The sequence below is a fragment of the Saccostrea echinata genome, unplaced genomic scaffold (assembly GCF_033153115.1).
Source record: "Saccostrea echinata isolate AGI-Se365-2 ecotype Australia unplaced genomic scaffold, CSIRO_AGI_Sech_v1 ptg000025l, whole genome shotgun sequence".
NCBI lineage: Eukaryota > Metazoa > Mollusca > Bivalvia > Ostreida > Ostreidae > Saccostrea > Saccostrea echinata.
Window position 1 is genome coordinate 25,485,855 of NW_026889774.1, and position 25,266 is coordinate 25,511,120.

Here is a 25,266-nt window from a genome sequence, read left to right on the forward strand (position 1 = left end):
ATGTGCTCTAATGTTTGTTTAACCTGATTTTAAGGAAAGAAAAGTAGACAGATATTTGATAAATAAACACCCAGACAGATATGTGTAGGAGACAAGTATACTTATTATGATAAAATTTAACCTAACTACAGAGACTATAGAGAATTAACAGGCCCATGGGCCTTGTCTTGTGCAATGACCTTCAATCAATTCTGACACGGCATGGAGTTTCTCTGTTGCAAAATTATAAAGAAAAAAAGTTTGTATGCTAGGTGCCCAGAGGTTCATTGAAAAAACAATGAAAAGTGTAACACATTTTCAATGCATAAACAAATATTTTTTTCCTTGCCCTCAGAGAGAATTTGAAGGAGAAGACAGATATAATTGAATATAAATTCAATCTTGTACTAAAATGATTACCTGGTATCAGGACTTGTATAAAATGTGTTATGTTTTTCCTTTTGTTTTGTTGCAGAAGACAACAAAGTTTTGAAAAGAGAGAATGGAAAAAGTCAAAAGAGAGAAAGAAAGACAGAGGAAAGCCTGGCTAAAGCACAGGTAGGTCAACAAAGGTCACGGGAAGGTCAGGTTCATGTTATACTATGAAAGAAATTTAAGGGCGGTAGAAATTATTACTGAAAGTCATACAGTCAAATTATTAATAAGTGTAATAGATTTAACTATGGCTTATGTCCAGTATACATCTAAAGCAACACTGTTGAGATGATGATCAAGTAATAAAGTTTTTCATTTCAGGCGTGTGTTTTTATTTCAAAAATCTGTGTATTAACTCACTTAATATTTTAAGCATTTCTCTTCATTGATAAGTAATATTTTTACTATAGTGCCTGTGCTGTGTATGTTCCATTTACTTGATGCTGCACCTTTAATTGATCAAATGAAAATACTTTATTGATACATGAAATCTTTTATAACCTGTCTGATTCTGTTACAGGAGACAGTTAACAGATACAGGCAGATTTTAATAAGACATGGTAAGTTGTAACAGTAAACAAATTTGATAACTATATGTCTGTGTGCAGGTAAATAAAACATATTATATAAAAGGATGACACGACCTTTATCAAAAGATGCAACCCTCGTCAGTAAAGCTATATGTAACATCCTTTACATGGATTCACTTAATTATAACACTCAGGAATGTTGACTCTTGCTTACTGTAAGTAGTTTGTGATGGATTCTATTTTTCAGTAGTAGTTTATATTTCTTTACCTTCCAACAGGTCTTCTACCTAACCAGGACAAACTGCTGCGCATCACAAAGGGGGCGGGGACAGGTGCCCCTCCTGAAGAGATGCCCCAACTGGAGGAGGGTCTGTATATATATTGGACTTGTCTATTAAAAATCATGATGAAGTTGTGCAATAATTCTTTCTAAAATGTTGGATTAAATTTTGATTGTAGTTTCAAAGTATTTCTTAGGGTTTTTAATAAGCATGTATGCTGTAAACCAGTTTTTATTTATGTGCGAGAATTCTCAAGTTTCAAGTCATCTAAAGAATTCTCCTCGAGTTTAAGGTCATTTCTTACATGTGAATATTTCTTGCCATAAACCGTGTACCATGTATTTATTTGTGTATTTATGTAGAACATTTTGTCAGTCAAGAAAAATAATAGTCAAAGATGGATTTCAAACCAACAAATTGAAATCAAGAATAGTCATGATAGGTGGAATACAGTGCATGTATAAAGTTTTCTTATTTTTCTTTTGACTCCTAAATAAGGTTTTTGAATTTAATGTGAACAATCAAGTATCTTCATTGACAACTTTTTTATGTTTTATGTGGATTACACACCATATTTATCATATGACAGGGATTTATCTTACAATACCACTAAAATGGATCATTATATTTCACAGAAGAGTGGGTGGATCCAGCTTCTGCCTCTGATAAAGAACAATACTCTGACTTAGACAATCCCAGAATGCACTGCAAGGTCAGCATGACAAAGATGAAGTCAGAAACCGTCTGCTCAGAGGAGAGGAAACGGAAGATAGAATTCCAGGAGGAGGACAACAGCTTACTGGAATTCCCCTTCACATTCAGCCCCCTAGTGTCAATTCTGTCTCCTCTTCCCCCCTCCCCACAGTCATATAGAAAGGTAAGATGTACAGTCCCAATTATCTCCCCCTCTCTCAGTCATCTACTGAAAGGTAAAACATACAGTCCTAAGTATCTCCCCCTCCCCAACATACTTATAGAAAAGATATACAGTCCCAATTTTCTCCCCCTCCCTTACATACATAGAAAGAAAAGATATACAGTCCCAATTTTCTCCCCCTCCCTTACATAGTTTATTACATAGAAAGAAAAGATATACAGTCCCAATTTTCTCCCCCTCCCTTACATACATAGAAAGAAAAGATATACAGTCCCAATTTTCTCCCCCTCCCTTACATACATAAAAAGAAAAGATGAACAGCACTAAGTATCTCCCCCTCCCTTACATATATAGAGAGAAAAACAGTACTAAGAATCTCCCCCTCCCCCTTTACATACATAAAAAGAAAAGATAAACAGTACTAAGTACCCCCCCCCCCTCTCTTACATACATAGAGAGAAAAGATAAACAGCAATAAGTATCTCCCCCTCCCTTACATACATAGGAAAAAGATATACAGTCCCAATTATCTCCCCCTTTCTCACTCCTAAGAAAGGTAAAACATACCATTGCAATCATCCAGCCTCACAAGTCCCACACATAAGTTAAACAGTTCCAAATTTCAACCCACTAGAATCCCACAGATGTTTAGAAAAGCAATATCTTGATAAAAGTCTAGTAACAAAGAAAAAAAATTACAAGCAGGTTGAAGTTTAAAGCTATTTGATTTTTTGATAAAACTGATATAATTCAATTGAGAAATTTTAAGTAATTAATTATTTGTTGACTGCATATATCTTCAGTTAATTATTATGCTGTTACATGTTTTCTAACACTTCTGAAATATCATAGAGATGAGAAATATCCTAATTTAATGCTCAAATGTATTGAAACTTATCTACGAAAAATTGTGAAATATAGACTTTTGAATTTAAGTGAAGTTCAATTTTTTTTTTTTTTGCTTATTAGGAAGTAGAAGATAACGATGAAAGCGATGATGATTTGGATGAAATGGCAGAACAACTAGAACAAGAAATCTTAAATGTTTCACCTACCCCCAGAAGGTCACCAAGGAAACGCGTTCCACCTTCACCCCTCTCAAGGGATCCTAACACCACTGTGTCCACTAAGGAAATAAGAACTAAACAGGTGACCATCCACAGCCGACGAGGAAGGAATGTAACCGGTCAAGACAATGACGGACCTACCCAGGAGCTTAGGGGAATCAAAAGGATAACATTTACTGCTGAGGAGAGTTCTAACCTTGAGGTCCTGCAGGGGGAGGTGAATTCAGAAGTCGCCCATGTGAACCCCAAACCAATACTCAGTGGTGATCACAACTCAGCATTTCAGAAATTTTCCAAAAGCTCTCATAAACAAGAGAAAGCCAGGGAAAGGATTGAAGAGAGTCTAATGTCAAAAAACTCTGGTGATTCTGGGTTTTCAAGAGATTCTAAACTTATCTGTGATATAAGTAAAAATGTGAAAGAGAACTTCACTAATATACACCATAAGAGGATTGAGTGTCTGAAAAAGCATTCTTTTAGACCGGTCAGCGAGAATCATGATGATTCGGATAGCTTGTGTTCAGAGGATATAAGATTCACCAACAAAGAAAAGGAAGATGTACATGACGGTATTTGTGAAAAGGGTAATAAAGACATGAAATTTCTGTCATCAAAGGAAAATATAAAACAGGAACTTGATGAATTAACAGGAAAGGCTGCTGTGGATTTAGATATAGAATCTGCACTCTCTGTACGGACTTTGAGAAAATCCCTCAGCCTACCTGAAAGTGAACTTTCTTCCTCTCAAGTAGGAGCTGGCTCTCCTCAAACACAAAAGAGACGACACTTATCTTTATCCCAGAATAGTCCCAATAAAAATTCTGAAAGTTGTGATTCAAAATTGAAAGCAGTTCAGGAGAGCCCAAGAAGGTCTCAGAGAAATAAAAACAATGATGAAAGTGAACAAAAGTCCAGTGGCAGCAGTGAACTTTATCAGCAAAAAACAGTTAATGAAGAAAGTTCAGAGAAGAAGTTTGTCCCTCACAAGCCACCAGTCCGAGTGACCAGGAGCAAGACTTTACTCATACCGCCTAGTGAGATTGATACCCTGTGTCAGAGGTCAAGGTCAAGAATGAGAATACCAAGTGGAAAGAAAAAGAAAGAAGGGGATTCAGAAAATGTGGAGATGAAGGTCATTAAGGAGGAGCGTGTGGAAGAGGAAATGGAAAGAGGGAACAGTGCATCGGAGGACAGAGTGGAAGAGGTGGAGAGCAATGGAAATGTCACCCGAGCTGTGTCTAGACAAGAGAGTTTGGGGTTTGCTTTACGATCACCCCCGGTCCTCAAATCCCCTCCTATTGTGTTACCCTCTGAGAAGGGTAAGCATCTCACTTCTAACAGGTTGTCATTCACTTCTGCTGGTATAGAGACCAAGGAGGATGCAGATGTGAAAGGGAGTGGTGATGGACTTGTAGTGCATCCTTCAGGAGGACACAGTGAGGTAAACACAAGTGACAGTGACACTGAAAAGAGGACAGAGGCTAGTTCTCATGTGACATGTGACTTTTCTCGTATAACAAATGATTCAAAAGAAAATGTGGAAAATACTGTGAATGCTACGTTGAATGAAGTGTCGATGGTAAATGTTGAAGCTGATGGTGTACTTAATCAAGGTTCATCCAAGGAAGACATCTTCAATGCAGAACTGAATGTGGAGGACACTGAATTGGAGGGGTCTCTCCCTCGGCAGGGGAGCATGGGATTTATGGTGAGTAGTGGTGACTCGGGGACAGACTCGGGAAAATCCACTCCAAAGCAGAAAGGAACAGAGAAATGTATGATTCAGGCACAGGATGCGGAGAGTAGTGAAAAAAGTCTAAAAAGAAATTTGAAAAATATCGACAAAAATTCTGATACTTCAACATTAGAGCAGAATGTTCAAGATAGTGTTAATGATATTGAAACTGCCCAATTGGGTGGTCATTCTGAGGAGGATATGAAAGAAGACTCTACAGTTAAAAATGAACTGTTTAAACAGTCAACTCATGATTCCAGACATTCTTCTAAAATGAATGCCTCACAAACCTCAGAGAAACTTTCCGCATGTTTAGAAGATTTGGACAAACAGGAGGATGTGGCTTGTTTTTCTAACTCAACTTCAAATTCTAGTGATCTTAGTGGTGCTGATAAATATCCAACACAGACTATCAAACAATGTGACTCAAAAACCAGTGAATCAGGAAATGCTCAATCCACCTCATCTAGTGCTAGTAATTCTGACAGACCCCCCTCATTATCTGAGGGGGGCAGCAGTAGTCCCTCCCTAGTGTACATACCTAGTCTTTCAGTGCTTGTTCAGAAGTCCACGTTTTCTGCTGTGGTGGCCTCCAGCACCGTCGTCTCACCTGAGCTGGAGAACCTTCCCTCACACCCCCGCCCAGACAATACCACCACCTCCCAGTCCCCAGTCTCACCCCTGCCTCCTTCACCTTTTCATTTTTTTCTTCCCAACCCCATCTCTCCCCTCCCACCTTCACCTGTTGGGGAGATGGCTCCCATTTCCCCTTTGTGTACATCACCCTTTGATTTAGATGATCAGTGTCTTTTTGAGCCGTCTTCCAATTGTGAAGAGTCAGTGGATCATTCACTGGAGAATCCACAAGTTTTGAAGTTGAAATTATCTAAATTATCAACAGTGAAATCATCTAAATTATCATCAGTCAAATCATCCAAATTACCATCAGTTTCCAGGAAAAAAATTCAGGCAGTTGCAACTCAGAGTCATGTTTCTATAGCAACGAAGACCAGTCAGTGCAGTCAATCAAGGGAGAAAATTGTCCAGTCCAGCAGTGCTCCTCGATCATTTCATGCAGTCGCACCACCAGATGCAATTACAGTCAGACCTCAGAAAAATAAAGATACGGCTCAGCTGTCTCAGAATCAGGAGAAACCAGTGTATGTAAACCTATTGTAGATTCAATGTTTTATGTAATGGATAAAAAAAAGGACTATTCTTTATTAAAAATTTTGAGGCTAGTTCATGATTAAAAGCTCATACTAAGCATATAGGTTGAGGAATGTGTTCTGACCCTGAATCAAGGTCATTTTGACAAGATCAGTGTCCAACAAAGAAGTTTCTATGATGTATAATTACATGTATGTGTTTTTTTCTTGATAAGTTGTGTAGTGCAATAGGAAATATAAATTTCCCTCTTCAAAAGGTCAAAAGCAGCAGCAGTGAGGAAACGAAGAAGTCAGGACCCCAGTACTGTCACCCCAGAGGAGAAGAAACAGGTAGATTTATTTTACTGACAGTGAATCTAGATAAAATTTACAGCAAGTGGATCAACAGTCTGATTAACCCCCCCCCCCTTTGTCCTACATGTATCATCATCAGGAGAAAAGGGGGGGGGGGGGGGGGTAGCCAGACTAACAGATTTAAAATCATTACATTGGCAACTAGAAATCAAGATGCACATCTGATGGTGGAAATTTCTAAATGAGGACAAAGATCACTGTATTGGAAAGTGCTATATTTTGTACATACTATGAGGCCAATTATTAAATTTAATGTGAATTTCTGGTTATTCATTGTACATTTACCACAGATTGGTACAAGTAATATAATGTACAGTGTCTTAAATTATTGTTATTGTATAAGTTAAATAAAATCTTATGCTTTTAATGATTTTTCAGTGTTTTGAAAACCAAACATCTACATCAAAAGACTTCAGTGCTCTTACAGATAAATCTAATCTTCATAAAGGTAAGAGAATTACTACCATTATCACGATAAAATTACTAACAAAGTTTCATTTAGTACATGTATCAATGAAGATAATTATATGTACATGCTTATAACAAATTAAAAGGGTAAATCATTATAACCGTTAAGTAATTGATAATATATTTTAAAGTCAAGGGGAATTATAATCACTTTGCTATAAACATCAATTCATTATAAGTGAGTTGGCTGTAAGCATGTTTTACTGTATCTTCATTGATACGTGTAGCAAATGTAGCTTTGTTAGTAATCACTTCACTATAAATGTCTATTCATTATAAGTGAGTTCGCTATAAGCATGTTTTACTGTAATATGATAATAGAATCAGTACAAGTGTCTAATCCGTTTCTTCTCATGCCGTGTCACCATAACAACTGAAAAGACAATAGGAAATCACCTTTAAAGGTGCTTAGACACAGATTTGAAGTTAATATTTACTCAAATTTTCTGTATAATTTCATGACTTATATGTTGCTATAGCATTTCATACGAAAATTTGATAAAAATCTTATTTGATCTAGAAGTTATTGAAACTTCGAATTTCTGGACGCGTTTGATAGACACATCCTTGCACTTTCACAAATTTTAAATTTATCCTTATTACTTTAGAAAAGGAGCAATTTTGTTGTTTATTAATGAAAAATATTAAAACTATAATGCATAAAGAGCTAAATCCACGAAGGGGCTAAATCGGCCTATTTTTTCAGGAAAATTAAACTGAGGGGAAGAAGAAAATTAACAATAGAAATATTATCCTTAAGTATCAAACTTTAAAAGTGTATGCAGATATTTTTATTTGATGACGTCATATTTGTACAGAAAACGTCTAAACACGTGCACTTTCATACTTTTTATCAAAATAAGGCATTTTTTTCGTCTTTAGTTCAATTTTTTGCTGTGGCCACACCCTTCGAACAAAATTAAATTTATACCATTAAAAAGAGAATTAAAATATGAATAAGTAGAGCATATTTTAATTTTGTTCGAGGGGTGTGGCCAAATCGAAATTTTTACTTTTAGTTCGATTCCAATCTCTAAGCACCGACTACCACAGTGGAAATTACGGGGCATACCTCACATAAATTAAAAAGAAAAATATTTTGTATTGTTTTTGTAAATACGAAAAAGTTTAGAAATGCAAATGTTCTGTCTATAATATGTTATTTTGTGTGTTGTGGTGCAAAAAAGTACGAAAAACTCTTGTTAAACGAGACCGCATGCAGATGCAATAATGTCGACTTTTTGTATTTGTGTGTACTACGTGCCTCAGTCCTGACCCAAGACTTTTTCTTCACGTAGCTGATCTCTATTTAACTCATCAATATGCTGAAATATTTAAAATAATAATTCCTCGCCTATTTATTTGTATTTTGTTTATTTGCAACTACCGACTCCTCGTCACCATGGTCACTATGTAATCAAAGGGAGATCACCCGAAAAACGTGTACATCAGTGGCGGAGTCGAAATAGCTACGATACAAGTTGCTTACATCAGATGCAACTTCCAGGACGTACATATAATGATTGTTTCACTACCTTACAAAACATAAATCATGTATGTCGAGAAGTTAGCATCGACAATATTCGCTATCCAAGGGACTCTCGGATCAGAGACCCTTGGCTAGCGAAGCTAAGAGTAAGAAGAGCATCGACAGGCATCACAAACGTCATAAACATGGTTAACGTTGGATTATCTTCCATACTAACACGCGTTTCAGAAATTGCCGTCGGCATTTTAAGACAAACGATTGATTAATGTTTATAAGTGAAAACATTTTCAGATCCGAGACCCCATAACATATGTTACGAAATATAGAACCTAGAAAATTCGAGTTGACATCAAATAATTTTAAATCTAGACTACGATTTTACAGATCGTGTGTACTCGTAATTTTTGCGATAGGCCTTTATAAAACAAATACATTGTACAAACAAGTAACTTACTATCAAGGTAGTGACAATTCTTCAAGTAATTTCAGCATCGCCTGCATTCTGTGACCTAGCCAGCATATGAAAAAAAATCAAAGGGAGGCTACTTGCTACCCCTTTCTATTTTGATTTACTCCTCTTAAATGTAGCAGATCTAAGGGAGAGCGGGCAACCAAGCATGGTAATGTAAATTCATAAAAGGGGGGAGGGGCTATTACAAAAATAAGACAGCGGTAAGGGGGAGGGGAATTCGGGATTTCCACCCTTACTCATTTTCAATTTTGGATGAACTTTAATAGTGGAACAGAGCAACCAATTTGGCAATTACTAGTGTCATTTAAACAAGAAAGTGGTATTAAGTGAATTAATTATACAATGCCATTATATTAGTCCTTGTATGTATAGTGTGGAAAAATCCATGCAATCGCAGTTTTGAATTTTTTTTTTCAACCTGTATGATAAAAATGTATACATGTATGCCCCGAATTTATTATTGTTATTTTTTTCTCTCCAATTTTCAGACAATACGTAATACCTGTGAACAATGCAATTATGTGCTACTCATTATAGACAATTAATGCTTTGGACGGTAGTTTTACTTCTTTGAATTAAATAAGTAGTCTACGGATTGTTATGATAGTCATTCACTACTGCCAGTAGCTGTTTCCGTGTTTTTTTTTTTTTTTTTGGTTTTGTTTTGTTTTGTTTTTTTTTTTTGTTTACAAAAAAGTCCTGATCAGAAAAAGTCCGAGTTAAAAATCTCATACGCCATATGTATACGATATTATTATTACTTCATCGTCTTCTATACTCATTATCGCCTATCTATTTGTGGTTGTGTTAGAAAGTGCACATGGAGACATGAAACGTTATTAGCAGCTCGACAGAATAATTTCTTAATATATATGAAAATTATGAGTAAAATGTTAAAACTGGCTTTGAACTATATAAAAGTCTGAGTTGTTGAGATTATGTTTCAATTCACCAGATAATTATTACTTTATGATTTTATTAAAAGGATTTACAATAGGTACTCCTCAACAGGGGAGTGTGTGAGATATGAAAGTGAATCATTTTCATTTCTGTGGATGTGAATTACAGTGCCAAAATTCATAAATAAAAATCAGTCCTTTTAAAAAAAATGTTTTATATATGTTGTAGCTGTAATTGACGCTAGGGTTTTTTTTTCTACACTTCACATTTATTATGTCTGTTATAGCGATGTGCAGCATAGTCTGCAGAAATCATTGGCATTTTATCATCGGTTATTATCACGTGGAAAGGTTATCCTCTTTGTCATTTGGAGATCTCGTATATAAGATTATTTTTTCACTTTGATGATATAACATATTGATCATTAATTAGTGAATTTTATTTTGATTAAGTAATTTAAATTGAAGAAAGTGGTATACATGCCATTTCGTTTTTTTTTTTAAACTTCATGTTCCGTTTTGAAATTCAAATACTTCGAAAATTTTGTGTTTTCTTTGGACTCTTACTTGTAAAATAATTAAAATGCATTTTTTTTTTTTTGCTGTCGATTTGATGCATCAATCTTAACTTGTTCAAAGTCTGTAGTGGCTTCTTTCCTAAACATACTGCCTTGTGGAAAGCCCTAAAACGTCATTATTTTTCGTGTATTTCATGTACATGTATTTTAATACAAATTCATTTCAAATGTCCGGGAAATGCTTTAAAATACGAAAGTGTAGCGAAATCTTCAGAATGACAATATAAAAGATGGTCACTTCAAACATATTCATTTTTAGCTCACCTGAGCTGAAAGCTCAAGTGAGCTTTTCTGATCACATTTTGTCCGGCGTCCGTCTGTCTGTCTGTCCGTCTGTCTGTCTGTCTGTCTGTAAACTTTTCACATTTTCGACTTCTTCTCAAGAACCACTGGGCCAATTTCAACCAAACTTGCCACAAAGTATCCTTGGGTAAAGGGGATTCAAGTTTGTTCAAATGAAGGGCCACGCCCTCTTTCAAGGGGAGATAATTAGGAATTACTGAAAAAATAATGGCATCATTTAAAAATCTTCTTCTCAAGAACCATAGGGCCAGGAAAGATGAAACTCATGTGGAAGCATCCTTAGGTAGTGTACATTCAAGTTTGTTCAAATCATGACCCCCGGGGGTAGGGCGGGGCCACAATGGAGGATCAAAGTTTTACATAGAAATATATAGGAAAAATCTTTAAAAATCTTCTTCTCAAGAACAGCAAAGCCATGATAAGTCATATTTATATAGAAGTATCCTCAGGTAGTGTAGATTCAAGTTTGTTCAAATCATGACCCCCCGGGTAGGGGCGGACCACAATGGAGGATCAAAGTTTTACATAGAAATATATAGGAAAAATCTTTAAAAATCTTCTTCTCAAGAACAGCAAAGCCATGATTGGTCATATTTATATGGAAGCATCCTCAGGTAGTGTAGATTCAAGTTTGTTCAAACCATGACCCCCGGGTGTAGGGCGGGGCCACAATGGAGGATCAAAGTTTTACATAGAAATATAAAGGAAAATATCTTCTTCTGAAGAACTGCAAACCATGATTAGTCATTTTGATATGGAAGCATCCTCAGGTAGTGTAGATTCAATTTTGTTCAAATGATGACCCCCAGGGGTAGGGTTGGGCCCAATGGGGGAAGGAAAGTTTTACATAAGAACATATAGAAAAAATATTTCTTCTCAAGAACAGAAAAGCTATGTTTAGTCATATTGATATGGAAGCATCCTCAGGTAGTGTAGATTCAAGTTTGTTCAAACCATGACCCCTGGGGGTAGGGCGGAGCCACAATGGAGGATAGAGGTTTTACATAGAAATATAAAGGAAACTTTCTTCTTCTGAAGAACAGAAAAGCAATGTTTAGTCATATTGATATGGAAGCATCCTGAGGTAGTGTAGATTCAATTTTGTTCAAATGATGACCCCCAGGGGTAGGATGGGGCCCAATGGGGGATGGAAAGTTTTACATAAGAGCATATAGAAAAAATATTTCTTCTCAAGAACAGAAAAGCTATGTTTAGTCATATTGATATGGAAGCATCCTCAGGTAGTGTAGATTCAAGTTTGTTCAAATGATGACCCCTGGGATAGGGAGGAGCCACAATGAGGGATCAAATTTTTACAAAGGAATATATGGGAATTTTTTTTAAAAAATCTTCTCAAGTACAACAAAGCCTTTTGTTATATTGACATGGAAGCATCATCAGGTAGTTTAAAATTCAAGCCCCCCCCCCCCCCAGTCTTTTCAATACTGAACTGATTGTGCTTTTGCCTAGCCAATGTGCTCAGGTGAGCGATGTGGCCCATGGGCCTCTTGTTTTTAATGCAACTTTTTTTTTAATTTTATGTATTCATTATTAAAGAGCACTAAGTCTTGTGCATTCTTTTATAAAATCTCTTTTTTTGTTTGTACGCCATAGGACCATACTACAACACATTAAAGAACGATAAAATCCTTATTCATGGCTACAAGTGTATATTTTACTACAAAATCCAGTTCAACTTAAATATGATAGATTAAGACTTGCTGTAATTTTCAGCTTAATATGTCCCCTATTTTCATTTAAGGGGAAGAAGGACCTTTAGCTGAAAAAATACTTGTCATTCAATTTTTTTTTATATTTTGTATATTTCTTATTAAGTATGTCCCACATATCTTAAAGCAGTTATATCATTAGGTTTCTTACCTTATTTTAGAGATATTGATTGACAAATATTATGCCCCACAGTATCGAAGTGGAGTTTTAATTATTCCATGTTTTCGGGCTCATTACTCTGTCCATAATTGGATTTTTAAAGCATATATAAAAAATATGTAAGTGAACATGTATCTTTTAAAATATTTCAGAGTATGAATTGGGTTTAAAATTCGAAAAGGCAGGTTTCATCTATCACACTGCATCTGGATAGGGAAAATTACGAACTTTTTAAGACAACTTAAACAACAAAAAACGTAATTTACAAAAAATCCTATCATTCAGTATTTTTAAATTTACGTTGAAATGCAAGTCCTTCAAATTATTGATTAACTGTAAAAATTTCGAATGGTGAAGCTGACCTCAATATTGTACAGGACATCATTAGAGACGACATAAGCAGGACAAAAACTTCATGTTTACATTTCTCGAGTACGGGAAAAACCAACTATGACGTCACACGTAAGCTAAATAAGCGAAATAAGATACACTGTATACCTAAATAAGATTTCCGTCATCAGCCATGCAAAAGTGTTCCCCGTTTCTCAAAAGACTTCATCATATACTGATTATGACCTGTTTTTACATAATAATACCGCCCTTGTATTCATCGAGTATGATCTCAGTTTAAAGAAACAGAGGAGTGGATCAATCTTTTTTTCATAATTTGTTAATGTTTACAAGAATGTTAAACTTTTTATTTTTTTTAATATAAGATGGTAATTAAAGAAAAAAAATTGTCAAAAATTTATACAAGAACTGATGCTTTACACGTTTTGCACTTATATAAATGGAGACTATGACGTAGTTTAACAAAGTCATGTGATCATGTGTCCTTCATCCCCTTAAATCGTGTTACATATAACCACGATTTTATGAGACAAATGTTGTAAATAAATATTTCGTTAAAATACAAATAGCTTCAATTTAAATATAAACACAAACGTTTTCAAAACTTCTTGGTCGCCCGCGTGGCGCAGTGGTTAGAGCGTCTGCTCTAGAGTCGTGGCGTAAGGAGTTGATCCTTATGTCGCGGGTTCGAATCCCACTGTGGGACGTGGAGACCGGTCCTTCGGATGAGACCGTATAAACCGAGGTCCCGTGTCGCAGTAGGTGCTGGCACGAAAAAGACCCCTCACTGCTCAATGGCCGTAACTGCCGAGTACAGGACAAAATTTGCAGCTCTCCACCGGCAAGTGGTGGCGTCTCCATATGAGTGAAAAATTCTCGAGAGGGACGTTAAACAATATACAAACAAACAAACAAACAAAACTTCTTGAAAAATTCATAATTAAATTTTCCTAAAATTTTAAAGAAGAGCATATTTTGGTGAATTTTATTCCATTAACGTACATGTGTTACTTTGTTATACAAATTAAATGTCAACGTCACAACGTTAATGTATGTATCGTCAACGTAATGACGTGATAGTTTTGATAAGGAAAACAATACTAAATTTAAACGTCTGTAAAAAGAAAACCAGAAAAGATATTGTTAAAAAATAAATTGTTTTACAACATACAAATCTTAGAGTATTATGTGAGAAAGTTTCATTTATTTAAAAGACTGGGCCGATTTTGGCACTTCGTGGATTTAGCTCTTTCAGAGTAGAAATGTAGAAAGCAAAATCCTCTCACCAGTATTGTCAGTCCGTGCTCAGTGGTGTGTGCAGAGTTTAACAATTGAACACACCCGGTGAATCGTAAACATTAAGAATAACAGAGCTCATGCCCTGTTTACAAAAACAGTTTACGTTTCACGGGTGTATTCAATTTGTTTAACTCTGTACAAACTACACAACACTGAGCACGGGCTGACAATACTTAAGTGAGTGGGTTTTGCTTTCGCACATTTTTATTCTCAATTTTCTGGATTATAGACGTAATATTATTCATTAATACACAACAAAATTGCTAAATTTTTTTAAGTATTAAGGATAAAGTTAAAAATTGTGAACGTGCAAGGATGTGTTAATCAAACGCCTCCTGAAATTCGTAGTTTCAATAATTTCCAGATTAAATACGTTTTTAATTTTATTTTCATGTGAAATGCTATAGCAACATATAAGTTGTGATATTATACAGAAAATCTGAGAAAATATAGACTTCAAATTTGTGTTTATGCACCTTTAACAGAAGTTAGGCTATTTGGAAAATTGAACATTTATTATTAAACTCAAGAGGGCCATGAGATGAACTTAAAACAGCCTTTGGGTCTTTTAGATTCATATACTGTAGCTTATTTTACTAAAGGTTACTTTTCCTGTCTTTTTTAGACATAGAAAAAGTATATTTCAACCACTATTGTCTCATGAACATTTGGTTATTTTTCAAGTCTATGGCCATTGTGTGCTCTGCTTAAGGGAGACAACATATAAAATATATGGAAATGATAAATTTCCCCATGATGCTTTGTTTATGGTGTTAGAACTCTAAAGGCATTAAAAGCTCTCCTGTTTTTGTTTTTTTTTTTGCAGTGATTGAGGCTGAGATGAAGTTATTTTTGGATAGACCAGACATCAGTGAGCAGGCAGTGATGGATAAACTGGTTACCCTAGCTGACCACTCCACAGTGTTCAGGCAGCTACTGCAGTGGACAGTCCAGGTAAAGGGAATCTCTAAACTGATATAAAACCAGGGATGTGTTCAAGATCAGACCAGCTAGTCTAGATGCTAGCCTTAATATCTAAATCTATCGAACACATTGCATGAACTAACACTTGTTTTGGGTATGTTAGCAGGTTAGCATAGTGGTGAAGTTTGTAACCTCTAGATATAGAGCTATATAGGTACTACATGTATGCCCTTGATCCTAGCCCAGGAATGTAAATTTTAATGAAAGCATATTAACAATCCATTGTCATGTCATGATTTTTAGAAGAAATATAATATAATTGTAGACTATGGAAACAAACTGACATTATTATCTGTATTGATAAATCAAGAGTCAATTTGGTAAACATATTCCTGTATTGTGAATTTCCTGAAATGGTTTGACTCTTTGTTTTGATTTCTTTCCATTAGTACCTACGTTGCCAGCAGATGGAGCTGTTTAGTACGATTCATTGTTACTGTGCCTACAGCAGTGACTGTCAATCCAGGACCAATCCATTCCTCACTCCAGGGGAGGTCAGGCTGTTAAAGTTCTACAGCTTCCAGTTCAAAAATCCAGATTGGGTAATTCCATCTGCTTAATTTTGTCACATGACTGTGGTTGTTTAAAAATACCTTTCCAGCATTTAATAGATTGTGTATAATGCTAATGGGACAATCATTGGAAAAATCAAAAACATTACATGTATTTCCCGGGAAGCACTTGGAGAGGTGTTGCATTACTGTAATAAATTTCCATATTTTGTCAGGGCTATTTTACAAGATAATAGATTCTTCATTTATAGTGACAGTTATTAGTTTTTAAGTTGCATATACTAATGTTTGTGAAAATAATACCTTTTTCGTTGGAAAAACATGAGAATTCCAGTGAAACAGTAAAAACAAACTTAAAGTATTTCCTGATGCCAGTTTTCTACATAATGAAATCAATAACTTTAATTGTACCTTTCTATTTTTCATACAATACTTAATGACTGTTTGTAGATTGGACAGAGACATCAGCTCCTAGATTTGTTGTGGACATCCATATTTGGTCATGATTCCTTGACCCTGACCGGCAGACTGGCTCTTTGGTGCGTTTGACATTTATTTATAAATCAAGTTAACAGAAACCCTCATGCTTGTACAGTTTTTCAAATTACAAGATATAATTAAACAAAATTTGTAGATTGTTATTATTTTGTAATTGCAGCCGAATGTTTGTTGGCCTTCTTCATGAGACTGGTGAGTTTTCTGACAATCAATATATCTGGAAACATGAATAGATTTTACAAGTCATATTCTGTAAACCAACTTTTATTCGTGTGTGAGAAATATCCGCGAGTTTCACGACCTACTTTAACTCACGAATATTAATGACCGTGTACCATTTATTTTGCTTTGTATTTGTAGAGAATGTTTCCTCAGTCGCGAAAATTAATCATCGCGGATTGAATTTAAAACAGACAAGTTTGGCTTTCCAGAAAGCCTGAAATGTCATCTCTTTGGCTTCATTAATGTCACAGAATAAACAGTGGAATATTAATATTATTTTCTCAGCTATTACAGGCAGTAGTATCGCTTTTGAAAAAATGGGGGGTGGAGGACAAAAAAAAATCGACGATTTATCTGAGCAATCTTTGACAAAGGGAAAAAGGGGCTATCCAAACTCAACATTTTCATTTCTTGGAAGGGAAGGAGGGATTACAACTTTTCCGACAAACATATTTTATATTATAATACATTCTCATAGGATGATTTGACGTACCATACTGCAACAAAAGGTGGAAGAGGGGTCAAGGGTGCGCCTTTTTAATGTTTGGGGAAAAAAGTGGAAGGGGACGGCCCTCCTGGTGCCTGTATTATTTTACCTCTTGTAAATATGCTTTATTCAATTTAAATATATTTTGTATAATGTCTGTAAAAAAATTTAACCACTGAGAAATATTCGTAAGAATTATTTAAAGTCATATATTGCGTATTATTTATATATATATATATATATATATATAAGTTCAGACTACCTAAATTAAAAAGATCTTTCTATTTGTTTTATTACTTTATAAAAATAGGACTTTCCTGTAAATTACACAATTTAAATCAATCACGTTTCAAAGATATTAGAAATTTAAAACAAAAACCAATTTATTTACCGATTCACATTTTAATTAACAGACACAGTTTAATTTTTTTTAATCAGTCGAACTATGGAAACATGGGTTATTCAAGTTCAAAATCGGTGAAAAATTTAATTTCAACGTAAATAACATATATCATGTTTAGCTACAGATACGCCTTATATAGCTTTAACAATTATTCCGAAAGAAGATGGATAAAAACTTAATGTTCCTTTTGACTTTAGTTCTTAGCCGCCTACTATGGCAGCAAAGAAGTTTTAAAGCTCCAACTTAAATTAATCTGAACCTGAATTAATTCCCAAGACTTTCCTTATTTTCCTTAACCGTATCCTCTGAAGTGACTTGGCCATCGAGCCACTGGGATTTGATTGATTATCGAGCCACTGGGAATATCAAGGGAATAATTGAGACACTCCTGTAGCATGCCCTTCTGCTGCCCATGCAGATTCATGTTCTAACGCTATATTATGTATAATATAAGTACATGTACATGTATACGCTCCTGTGAAAAAATCATGCATAAAGGTAATAAAAAAATTGAAACGTTACCATTTAAGATTAAGTATTAACACACCGAAAAGAACCCCAATCTACCAACATATAGGCTGTTCCGTGAGACACACATTTAAAATTTAAAATTTTGGCTTTATTTCAAGAATACGAGGAGTGATTTTTTTTTTACCTTTTCTCATTGACAAACAACGCAAATTAGAATTGCATAAAGAAAATGATAACAGTTGTTTTTTTTTTTTTTTTATTAATTCTTAAAATCTGGGCCAGGTAAAGAAAACTGTATCTTTTCCTAATACTTTTCTACAGGGGTAAATTAAAAAAAAAAAAGAATATATAGTGCACACATCCAAGAAAATACTCATAATGATTCTTTATGATCTTTATTCCAATGCCTATATATACGGTATTAATTATCGATTGACTAAAGTGCACATAAAAGTGAAGTCTTTGCCATTGTATATATGCATTTAATGTGAGTTGTTGTTTTTACTGTTTTCTTTCGTCAGTAAATCTTGGATCCACGCCTTGGTTTATACATTCAATATGCCATGTTTTGTGTATTTTGATCTCCGCGCGCTGACCATCGTTTTACGCAATGGCCTAGATACAATGTTTATGTATATAAGCCGTTAATGAAGACCCACCGCCACCCAAGTGATCCTACCTCTATTACTCTTAATGAACACTGGTGTGGTTTTACTTTAACTTTAAGATGGACCATTTTGTTTGATAATAATAAGACAGACTTTGGTCAATTTTGTTTATAAATCTCTATATTTAGAAATCGTGTCATCGTCAGTTCCTTTGCCAGACCACCAGCTTATCAATGGCAGCTTACACTAGGACTTTACTTCCGGTGATTCAAACTTAATGTGTCATCTCCCGAGGGAGATGACAACTAGTCAGTATATCTGGAAACATGAATAGATTTTACAAGTCTGTATTGATCAACATACATAATTACCTGTACATACAGTATATGTACATGATGTAAATCATATGACATTTTTAGCTGACTGGAGTCGGAGCCTTTGACAACTAAACCAAAATCTATTTCTAAATTACTAGGTGATATGGAGCACGTAAGGGTATTCTTTTACCATGTGATGACCTGTAAATATCTCAATGCAGCCATGATTGCTGTTACCATTGCTGGAGTGTGGCCACAGTGTCTCTATAGGAATGCAACAGGTAACATAGCAACCAGAGAAGATAAGCACTATAAACTTATTGTCAGATTAATCATTTTAGATATTTCTCCTTTGATTCAGACCCTAAGGATTATTTATGAATTTTTATGGGATATTATGAAGTCAAAAAGAAATTGAAGCTCAAATGTGTTGATTATTAAATTTTTATAAATTTTTATGAAGAGATGATACACACTATTAACTTATTCTCAGATTAATTATTTTAGATATTTCTCCTTGATTAAAACTCTAAGGAATATTAATGAAATTGATGATTAAAATTTGCACAGTTTTGTAGGCTATTATGAAGTTGAAAAAATTGATGCTCAATTGTATTGATTGATTTTTTAATTTTTTCTTTTTAAATTCTTGAAAAACAAAAAAGAAACTTACTACGAAAAAGTGTAAGAGAATATTTCATTTACTTCATAATTACAACCTCTGAAGAGTACAGTCTTAGATTCTATTTGACTGCCGTCATGAGAAAAGGGCCCTTATCTTTTGACGTCATAATGCTCAGAAAACGACGTCAAAGTCGCGGTGTTGTAAACACGGAAGTAATTTTTGTCGACTGCGTTTCGTGAACAAGAAATAAAATTGGATTTCCACATGAAATAAAAAAAATATTTGAAAATTGATGCTGAAATTTGTAATAAATAATATTATTACTATTTAGTACATGTATCTATTCATAATTCTGTTTATTAATAAGCATTTTTCTTGATATGGCATAATTAATCTAATCGCGACATTGAACACATTGTCGGGTACAGCGATTTATAGCGATGTCTATATACTATGCATGACTAAAAATACTGTGTATTTGTTTTCTGAGCAATTTGCAAATACTTAAATTTGACTCATATGAATTAGGCTTATTATTAAAAGGTATTCTACATGCACGTAAATATTTTTATTCAGAGAGAGAGAGATAAATGCACATATACGGGTACTTTATAAGTGCTTTATTTTAAAAATTCCTTCATTTTAAAATGGTTATTTAAATTTTAATCCATAGTTAATCATATTGATATGCACAATTAGACCAGAGAAGGGTGAAGCGTTGATGTGTGTGTGTGGGGGGGGGGGAGGGGGGTCGGAAGATTATTGACAAACAAAAAAAATATAAATAAATAAATCGACGAATAAAAAAGACAACCGGTAAAAGTTCAAAAAAAAAAAGAGAACATCTTGTTTTTGATATAGATACTTGTAACATGGGAGATTCGAACCTACATGTACTACAACAAATGAAAAGGGGGGATTGTATAAATGTTATGTAAATAATTCTCTACAAAATTAACAGCAAAAGAATATGCTTAGGAAAAAAAAATGGAGAAAAGGGTGCCAAATACAAAATATACAAAATCTACAAAATATAATTTTGAAAAAAAAATAATGAAATGATCAAATAATGCATAAAAAATAGTACTCTCTGATACACAATTACTTTTGTATCAATTTTCTTAAATTGTTCCGATGAAAGCTGGCTTGAAATTAAATTGCGCTTGGTTTAGGAATTTTATTAAAATACATCTAATGTGGGCTTTTCCATGAGCATTATACTCAACGTTGAAGAAAATAACATTTATATCAAACGTGACATTATGCGTGAAAATATGCGTATGAAACAGAAGAAAAAAGCAGATTAAACGATAGATTAGGCTGTATATAAAGAAATTACGAACTTCTGGTAAATGTTGATATAGCGACATCTTTTGAGAATAAATCACTGATAGAGGAAAAAAGTACTAATAACAAGTGGTTAAATTATGAATGTCATATTATATTGTTATAAAAATGTTCTGATCATCAACGACATTAACACCAACTGTAAGACAACAATAAAAAAATCTACATTTTGTGAAAGATGGAAAATAAAAGCAATGGTGATGTTTCGAGCGACAAAAAACAAAACAAAAACGGAGGCTCATGCAAAGTTTTGATGACCGTGAAATATGAAGGGAAGCATTTTTTTTACTGACTATTGAAATCATGTATGTAATAAATTAGTCACGTTTCGCGTTTAAATCTTGGACGTCGAGTCTCATCTCGATAACCCGGATATCTCGACATTTTCTGAAAGTTCCGTTGATGCCGGGATACTATTAGTTATCCAGGTCCAATCAAGGGTGTACGGGGATTTACCCCGTTTTTTTTTTTTCATACACCATGAGGCCGAAGTTTATAACTGTACCTGACTTTCAGGGAAGGATTAAACAAACACACATACCTTTCTGCTTTTAATAAAAAATATATATTTCTCTTCCAGTCGAGTGGTGACAGGCAAAAAATACGAGTCATGTTCTTTAATCTCACCATTCCAAGAAAGTGGTATTCTTTGAAAAATGGATTGCTTATTTTACTTTTAGCTTCCATGTCACAAGCAGATACTAAGTCTCCTATGAAGAGATTCAACTTAGAGCGGCAGAGTTTCAAACATTCAAGGGAATATTGCTTAAACGCATCATACAAAAAATATAACGTGTATTGGACGTAATATTTAATTATTGCTTAAGACTTCTGAAAACCTTTGATGTCAAGTTAGCTGATGTCACGGATTAAGATGAATAGATGACCTTAATTGCGTAAAAATATATTTAAGTCTTGAAAGATATTCAGTTTCAATTTCAAATAGATTTCGTCAAAATTGTAACGCAACTATATTTTATTTTGCTTAGAAAAATCCAGCTCCATTAAGTGTACATATATTAAAAAGAGTCAAGAGCAGTACAGCCCTCTCTTTGATCAAACTATACAATTTTATTTTTTACAGAACTTTCCGTAAATCTGAGTTGGAAACCAGACAATTGTTTACACATGCATTGTGAGTGATTAATATCTGACGAGATTTTATCAATTCCAAAAATCCAGGGAGGTTATTATTTCAGATCGAGCGCAATGTTACAAGGAATTAAATTTTTCTAGAATTGAAATGTCGAGCATTGATAAGCTTAAAATATGACACGTGTCTGCCGGCTATCTTTGCATGTCCAGCAGGTGATACTGAGTAATAAGTATCTGGCAATATGATAGCGAATTGCCAAATCGTTTCGACATTGAATCATTTTTACAGAAACCAATTTTTATAAATTTTTCTTTTTGAGATTACATTAGCGACCCTTATAAGAAATATTGAACGATTGTTGTGTCCAAGTGATACAGTAGTAGCGTCGAAACCACAGGTGCAAAGCACCCCCCCCCCCCCAAAAAAAGTATAGAAGCATTTATAGCAGCTTTTTTATTAAGCATGATTTACTTTGAAATTTTTAAAGAAGTTGAGAAACAGTTTCAATTTTCACGTACGAATTAACCTTTCTTAAACGACAATCCTTTGACATCATTATGTGTCTCTCTTTCATGTTACTAAGACAGGAGAAGAAATTGAATTGTATGATGAACAATGAAAATTTATTAAACATTTGTTTTATCAAAGTATTTATAAAAAGTTTAATGTAAAAAAATCGCTCGGATGTACAGAACATATTTATTATTTATGATTTTTTATGAACAGAAGATGCTTTAAAAAAAAAAAAAATAAACATTATGGCATCCATTAGAATTCTTTGGTGATACAGAAAATACATGAAGTGTTACATGTATTATTCCCCTCCTATAACAACGTGTGTGTGTCTGTGTGTCGAGAGGGGGGGGGGGGACTGAGTGAATGCCTGCTTATATTAAACCAAAAGTATTTTTTATATATATATATCGGGATCGATGTGCTGATGTCCCGCGTTACGCGCGTTGCCCTTCCTTGGGTTGGATCTATCCTTTCTCTATTGGACACCTGTGAAGTTTTTTTTTTATGTTTTTAATTTACAGGTGTTTTATATATTGTATAAATTTGGCTAGAGTATTAAATATAAAAAGAATATCTTGTGCTGAAATAGTGGAATTGTACAAATATTATTTTTTCAAATGAATATAAACCGTTCCTAGATCCTGTCATGGCCACCCCACCCCCCTCCTTTACGATATCACTGAATCTGTTCTAAAATAGTATGAACTATAAAGGCAACTTTCCTTAAGAATAATTACATACTAGAAGCTTGGAAGAAGAAATCAATTTTTTTTTTCAAGTTTATTTGTGTCAAAACGATTAAAGTTATTTAATTAATTTTAAGAATGTTTGGAAACTGAATTTGACGCACGCGACGTCATTACATTTTCAGTGAGTAACGTCAACGTTATTTTGAGGCGATTTACTAAAATGCTCATAAAATATTGAAAAAGTGAGATATTTTTAAAAGTTATGTATTTTTGCATTCAGAAAGAGTCAGGCTATCAAAATACACCAAAAAGTCAATTTGTGAAATTTTGACCTTAAGGGCCCTTTTCTCATGACGGCAGTCATTTTAATACCTTGCAGGAACAAGTCCAGTGTTGGTTGTTATGGAGGCTGTAATTATGAAAGAGCTACAGGAGCTTAAAGACAAGGGAGCTAAGGTAAAGTATTTTATTAGTCCCCTACCAGTAAAACCAGAGGAGACTTTAGGTTTCCTCTTCATCTGTCCAATGGCATCAATCTGTCAGTCTGTCCCACTTGGTTTTCCGCATTATTTTTATACATTTGAAGATATGAAGCTCACTTTTAGAGTCTGAGTCTACCTTGATGAGTTACTTATTAAGTTTGTATTTTGTTCCACTACGGTAATTTTTAACGGAATTATGGCCTTTCTAATTTTCAAAGGGAATAGCCCTAGTTTTGCTCATTATTGACTATTGCCAACCAAAATATTCTTGCATCAAAGTAAAGCTCAGATTTTAAGTCATTTTTGTATGCATGAAACTTTGAAGTTTATAATTCAAATGTGGACATTAAGTATCTGTTTCATAACTTTTGATTTTCTGAATTGTAGATCTCTGTTTGCCTTAAGAAGCTGGTAAATTGGGACCTTTGTGTTCACCAGAATAATGTCCTCCTACAACACATGATTAAAGAAATAGAGAAAAAGTGTGCCGATTTCCATAGCAACCAAGGTACAAATGTAAATCTTCAGTGATAGTAATGCATAGGGTCAGATTCTTTAAGACAGTCATTTTTAAATTTATTTTTTAGGTCAGATTTATGAGTTTCTATAAGCTGTTGAGTTAATGTTCGTGATGCATGAAGTTGGATTCTTTAAGAAGGTCTTCTTAAAATTCTTTTTTAGGTCAGATTTATGAGTTAAGCCGGGCTGTTGAGCTGTTGTTGGTGATGCAGAAGGTCGGTTTCTTTAAGACAGTCTTCATCGGAGTGGCAGTTAGCTCTCTAAGCAGCAAACTAAGATCAAAACAGATTCAGGCAGCGGAGCATTATGTCAAGGTCATAGTTCAAATAGCAGGTAAGGTGAAGGTCAGAGGGAATAAAGGCATTGTATTTTATTTACTACTTTTTCTTCCTATGTGTAAAAAAATTCACATATGGAAGAAAGAATCATTTTAAACATTATTAGTACAAACTTTATACATTTGAATGTTTAAAGTATGAGCTGATATACTGGCTCTAAAGGAACTTACGACTAAGACTAAAAACTTAGTTGATTGTAAAATATTGCAAAATTAATGAATCTGTTTGAAATTGCTACCATAAAAATATATTTTTAATTTCTTTTTAGAAAGATTCAGACCAATTTCAAATCAATATAAAATAGAATGTTATTTGCAGAATCAAATTTTGGTCTTAGTTGTAAGTTCTTTTGTAAAACGGGCCCCAGGATTTAAACTTTTATCATATTAACCTATATTTTAATTAAAAGAATCTTTAGAAAATTTACATATTTTATTTCAGGAAGTGTTCTGCTGCAGCTAACCACTATGAATGAGAAAAACTTGTCTCAGATCATACGGAAATACATCTCTAAAATCCTCCTGTCTGATTCAGGTAAAAGAACTATTAATTTATATGAATCATTATGTGAAGTCCAAGAGTACTACTGATTTCATGCAGGTTTGGTAATGACATTTAGCTCACCTGAGCCAATGGTTCTAGTAAGCTTTTCTGATCAATGGATGTCTCTCCAGCATTTGTCTGTCAGCTCTGTTTACTCTTCACATCTTCAACTTCTTCATTTCCAGAACTGTTTGGGCCAAATTCAATCACATTTGACACGAAATATTTTTGTGATGAAGGGGAATCAAATGTATTCGAATGAAGAGCCACACCCTCTTTAAATTTTTGTTTGTTCAAATTATTGCCCTTGTGTGTAATGTTGGTACTACAATAAAGTATCAAAGTTTTACATAGGAGAAACAGAAAAATCCTCAGAATTGGTGCCTAGGTTAAACTGTACAGAAGCATTGAATCAAAATTGTCTCTTAATGTT

At 34.2% G+C, this 25,266-nt stretch overlaps 1 protein-coding gene across 1 annotated transcript in view; it reads left to right on the forward strand.

Moving 5' to 3' along the window:
• The window catches only part of LOC133192991 (uncharacterized), a 45,205-nt gene that overhangs the window by 17,954 nt on the left and 1,985 nt on the right, over positions 1–25,266 (forward strand). The window contains exons 10-25 of the mRNA XM_061328994.1: positions 455–537; positions 935–974; positions 1,223–1,312; positions 1,861–2,102; positions 3,072–6,064; positions 6,331–6,403; positions 6,806–6,875; positions 15,003–15,130; positions 15,550–15,702; positions 16,123–16,211; positions 16,331–16,362; positions 18,837–18,959; positions 23,331–23,407; positions 23,821–23,941; positions 24,115–24,285; positions 24,732–24,824. Of these exons, the coding sequence (XP_061184978.1) occupies positions 455–537; positions 935–974; positions 1,223–1,312; positions 1,861–2,102; positions 3,072–6,064; positions 6,331–6,403; positions 6,806–6,875; positions 15,003–15,130; positions 15,550–15,702; positions 16,123–16,211; positions 16,331–16,362; positions 18,837–18,959; positions 23,331–23,407; positions 23,821–23,941; positions 24,115–24,285; positions 24,732–24,824 (4,578 nt within the window). The remainder of the gene's footprint in view (positions 1–454; positions 538–934; positions 975–1,222; positions 1,313–1,860; positions 2,103–3,071; positions 6,065–6,330; positions 6,404–6,805; positions 6,876–15,002; positions 15,131–15,549; positions 15,703–16,122; positions 16,212–16,330; positions 16,363–18,836; positions 18,960–23,330; positions 23,408–23,820; positions 23,942–24,114; positions 24,286–24,731; positions 24,825–25,266) is intronic.